The sequence below is a fragment of the Phoca vitulina genome, unplaced genomic scaffold, assembly GCF_004348235.1.
Source record: "Phoca vitulina isolate PV1807 unplaced genomic scaffold, GSC_HSeal_1.0 scaffold32, whole genome shotgun sequence".
In the NCBI taxonomy this organism is placed as follows: domain Eukaryota; kingdom Metazoa; phylum Chordata; class Mammalia; order Carnivora; family Phocidae; genus Phoca; species Phoca vitulina.
In genome coordinates this window covers 18,885,359-18,890,445 of record NW_022589735.1, presented here as the reverse complement: position 1 = coordinate 18,890,445, position 5,087 = coordinate 18,885,359, and the positions used below count along the sequence as shown (strand labels likewise).

At 49.1% G+C, this 5,087-nt stretch overlaps 1 protein-coding gene across 1 annotated transcript in view; it reads left to right on the top strand.

The window, feature by feature from the left end:
* The first annotated feature begins 276 nt into the window (after positions 1-276).
* TNFAIP8 (TNF alpha induced protein 8) overlaps positions 277-5,087 on the top strand; it is a 115,917-nt gene continuing 111,106 nt past the window's right edge. Inside the window, exon 1 of the mRNA XM_032425100.1 lies at positions 277-416. Coding sequence (XP_032280991.1) covers position 416 — 1 coding nt within the window. The 5' untranslated portion in view covers positions 277-415. The remainder of the gene's footprint in view (positions 417-5,087) is intronic.

The window sequence follows — 5,087 nt, the reverse complement described above, 5'->3', positions numbered from 1 at the left end:
CTCCCGACCGTCTAGCCCCTCCTGTATCCCCGCTCCTGGCCCCTCCTCCTCGACGCGCTCTGTCTCCACCCTCCTAGCTCCTCCTCTCGGCTCCGCCTCCGGACTCCTAGCTCCTCGTGGCCCCGCCCCCGGCCTTCTAGCTCCTCCTCCTGGCCCCGCCCCGGCTTCCTCGAGCCCCCCATAGCCCCGCCCCTGGCTCCCTCTCTCCCGCCCCGCCGCGGCCGCTCCGCGCCTCCCTCTGCCGGGTCCGCCCCGCCCCCGGCCCCTGGCTCCTTTTCTCCCGCCGGCTCTGGCCCGCGCTCTGCTGCTGATCGGTCCGCGGAAGCCCGCGAGCGTTCGAGCCACTAGGGAACTCCGCGCCGTCAGATCACCAGGTTCGCCTCTGTGTCCCGGCGCCGCCGCGCCCTCTCTTCCGAGTAAGTGCCTCCCGGCGCGCGGGTCTCGCACACACAACCTCTCGGGGCTTCCCCGGGCGCTGGGCAGCCGGCTGCTGCTGGGGGCGCGCTTTCCGCCCCCCCCCAGACTTTCGGGAGTGAGTGGGAGTGAGTGGGTGCATGTGAGCGAGTGTGTGGAAGTGTGTGTGCAGGCGCGTACAGCCCCGGAAACTCCCCGAAGTTTTACCCAGTTTCTGCGTCGCGGCGACTGTCTTAGACCTCCGGCTAGCAGCCCCTACCTACTCGGGCCGACCCTTTCCTTCACTTCCACGTCCTCCTCTGAGCCCCACTCGCGATTCCTTCCTTCCTTCCCTGCGTAGACGCGGCCCCCGCTATGTGTCACGCCGCCTGTTAACAGCTCATGCTGTCCAAAGGACTGCCCGGGTTATCACAACGCCCCAGATTGCAGACCGAGATGCTGGCCCGAGATTGTAATCGAACCCTGCATTGTCAAACGGGCACACTAGAGTTTTCGCCTTGAGATCGTTCGGTGGAGACTGCCTTTGAAGAAGAAAGTTTTGTGTGTGTGTGTCCTTGTGCGCGCTCGTGTGACACTCGAGCCTTAAGCACCTGATGGAGGAACACCTGATGCGCCTTGGGACCCAGGGAGGCTAATAGGCATGTTCGAGACCAGGCTGACCAACCGAACTTTGATACCTAAAGGATGTTTATTGATTCAGTGACACGGTAATGCTAAAGCCAGCTGATTTCCTAAAACACAGCAGTAGTTAGAGCAGTACCCTGGGGGATGTTGGAAGGAAGGGGACAATAGTTGAGAGCCCAGCCTTGCAACAACAAAATCCTTGAGTTACTTAAGACTGATAATTCCATCCCTCTGTAAATTCTTTCATGGGGGGCGGGGTGCTCAATACTGTCTCAATGTAGAGTACATTTCTGCATTTAAAAAAAGGTTAATTGATAGCGGCACTGCACTTGAATCCATCCATAAAATGATTCCCTGGGTTGCTGAGGAGGTTCCATCCACTTCTAATAGTCTCTGAATTCTCCTGTATCTCATTTTATTCTTGCTATGTTCTTACTATGAAAGTAGAGATCCCCATAAAATTTCCCTGCTTCCTTGATAAGAATTCATTTATACAAATTTTTCATTGAGATGTAAGGTTGGCAGAAAGCTATGTGGCTAAAGGAAATCACCAGAACAGAGCAGGCTTACGTTGCCATTGTACATTGGCGTATGAAAGCAAGAGCTGATAAATCACTTTAAGTGCTGCTTATCACAGCAGATATTTTTATCCTGGTTTCAATCCTGTGTTACACAAAAGTGTTTCCACAGTGTTTTAACTAAGGAAACATTATGCTGTGAAATGTAAACATATGACTCCATCTCTCTTAAAGGAAAGAAATAATTATCACACTTAATTAAACACCTGGAAACATTTATTGCCACCTTCTAATTAGATCTGTCATGAGGAGTTAAGTCAGCAAGTTATTGCTAATTTTCTAGCTGGTAACACAATTAGCTTTTTTGTAGATTTTGTGGATGGCTGTGCCCCCTCGGTACACATTAATTGCCTCCCTCACCCCTGGCCCACCTTTTGAGTTTCTACCTGTTATTTGAGTAAATAGTTTCGGGAAATGGACACCACCTACCTCCCTGTAAAATGTGAATGCTTTAGATATTGACTGTTTTGTATTCATAAGCCATTATATTCATCTAGATTATCAGATAATTTAAGAATCATTGAGGGTACCTGGGTGGCTCAGTTGGTTAAGCGACTGCCTTCGGCTCAGGTCATGATCCTGGAGTCCCGGGATCGAGTTCCGCATCGGGCTCCCTGCTCCACAGGAAGCCTGCTTCTCCCTCTGACCCTCCCCCCTCTCATGTGCTCTCTCTCTCATTCTCTCTCTGTCAAATAAATAAATAAAAAAATCTTAAAAAAAAAAAAAAAAGAATCATTGAGAAATCACTACATCTGAGAAGAGTCCCCCAAAAGCATAGTGATTCTGCACAAAGTGGGCCCAGAAATTTTGTTCTTTAAGGAAGATTTTAATCTCTTGTGGCTTTTGGTCTCGTGTGCTTAAATTCACTGAGAAATGGGGTGGCGTGAGCTGGAAAATCTCATCTTCGTTGTCCCTGAATTTTCCGTTTCTGACTATATTGCCAGATACAGTGTTCGTCTTCGTAGCGAGGTGTTGTGGGTGCAGGCCGCTGTGGGTTCCCCACAGAATGGCCCAGAAACTGAGGCTGAGCGCGCCCCCGCTGGAAGAGTGTTTTATGAGACCTATTCTCTGCAGTTCTTCGTTCTGTTGAAATTGGAGGAAAGGGTGTGTGGGGAGAAATGATTGCATCCAAACAGCGCTCATTAGGAAATGCCATTCGGGAGGAGGGGCGGATTTCTAGATGGTTTCTGGCCTGGGGAATTTCAGCTAGTAGCTCCTTGCCGTTCGTTCCCCGTCCCCATCCCCATCCCCATCCCCTCCATGTTTGCACACATTGAAGGGATGGAACATGGGCGAACCTTCGGGAGGCAGGGGAGGATCAGTGATAACAAGTGAGGGCCACCTGTTTTCTCACAGAGATGAAAGGCAGCCTTAGTGCAACGCCAGTCCCAGGACCACTGACTTGGGCCCTGGGGCCGTGCGCAGGGGCCAACCTGGGTTTAAAAAAAAAAAAAAAGTGGACCCTTGATCCCCTATTGGCATTGTAAGTCATCTCAGCGCTGAGACAGAAGTTGACGGAAGACACTGTGTGTGGGGCTGGATTAACTTTTATCACATCGCCCCTCCTCACACTGCCCACATCCTGCATTTAATACCAAATGCACACAGTAAGAACTCAACAAACACTAAAAAGGAGCTTTTAACACCCAACCTTTATGTTTCCCTGTGGGTAACGGTTTACTTTCCTCTCTCCTGTCCCTGATTTTGATGACTCTGGCCCTGGAGTCTGAGTTGACTGCAGTTTCTAGACTTTTGTCTGCAAGTGGTGCTTACCAACAGCTGAAAATGGTTGATTCTTTGAGGGTAAAAAAAAAAAAAAAAAATTCAGCGAACCTCGTTTTAAAACGTAAATGAGGTCAAATAGTATCCAGTGGACATTAGATTGCATGCGACATTTCAGAGTAAGAGGAGGAAATGAGCTACAAGTGGAGGATAGATAATTCTGGAAACAAGAGGCATCTAGGCACGGGCAAAACCATCTGGCCTACGAGTCTAAGAGCAGAACGTCTATACAAATCTGGGGGTGTATCCCTCGCCCAGCTTGCAGGCGGGGAGCACCGCTCATTCACACAGCAGGCATTGATAGAGCTCCTCGTGTGTGCACGGCACTGAACAACCCTCTCGTGTTCACAGGAGGGCTGGCAACTTGCCGGAAAATGTTGGTAAGAACGGCCCCCCGCAAGGAAGTCCATGGTGGCAAAAGTGGGTTTAGAATTCTTCTGTTTCACAAAGGGAAGTAAAGGCACTTCCTTAGGATAGAAGAACCATTTTCAAAATACTTTTATCTCAAAATGATAAGAAACTGAAATAAGCACATCTCTTCTGATGTCTGTTTCAGATAGCCAGGGGTGTAATTGTAATTAGCGTGATTCCTAGGACTTTGTTTCCTTGGCCTTTCCGGTCGAGCAGAGAAGTTACCTGAGAAACTTGTTTCAGTACGTCACAGGCTCTTCAGTAATCGAGTAATGCCCACCTGTCCTTTTTGAGAGCTGTTGCTTTTTCTCTAGAGGCAAGTATTTATGGTTCAGGACCAAGGTAGTGGAGGTTCAGAACCAGCTGCAAAGCTGGATGGGCATCTACAAGTTTGTTGAGGGTGTGCTTTTATATCTAGAACGAGAGAGGTGATAGACCAACATGGGGATGTTCCTCTTGAGGTGACTGGGGAGCCAGGCATACAGTGATCTGTCCCACCAAAAAGGAAAAAAAAAAAAAATGGATGAGAGAACACAGGAATGGGCCTCTGCTTAAGCACCCCAAGCTGACTTATAAACAAATCGAGGTTTGTTTCTTTAATAACAGAGAATGGAATTAAATCCAAAATTCCACTTGTAGTTTCCATAAATATTGGGAATAAGGATGACTTCTCGTTTAGTCACGATGTGGTTGGTTCACATGACTCTGCAGGATTCAGCTGTTCAGGTCTCAGCCGCACTTGGTTGGCTGTGTGACTTTGGATACAAGCTCTCTGAGCCTCTTTCTCCAGCTCAAAACTGGGGATAGTATTTACATCATGGGTTTTGTGATGTGAATTAAAGCAGAAGGTCCCTCTCCAGGGACCAGGAGGCACCCAGCAAAGGGTGGGCTTTCCTGGATCGGCCAAGTTGGGCTCATTTCAAGAGGATGGTGTTTGTACTGGGTCAGAGTGGAGGGGAGAGGAAGAGTGATAACTTGTACCACATGTGTTTTTAGCATGAACTTTCTTTTTTTCCCTGTAATGATGCCAGAGGAGCCCAGAGAATGGGGTGAATATAGCCCAATTTCAATGATTCCCAGCTGCAGGGTCATGTGATTATGGAGGGAAATCTTGCTTCTGCTGCTGAAGAGAAATGAGCCAGAGCAGGGCATTTGGGCTTTATGTATCTGAGCATGAGAAGAACCACAGCATCCTGGGAGCCTCCCTGGGCATGACGGATGCTTTTCTCTCCCTTCCTTCCTTCCTTCCTTCCTTCCTTCCTTCCTTCCTTCCTTCCT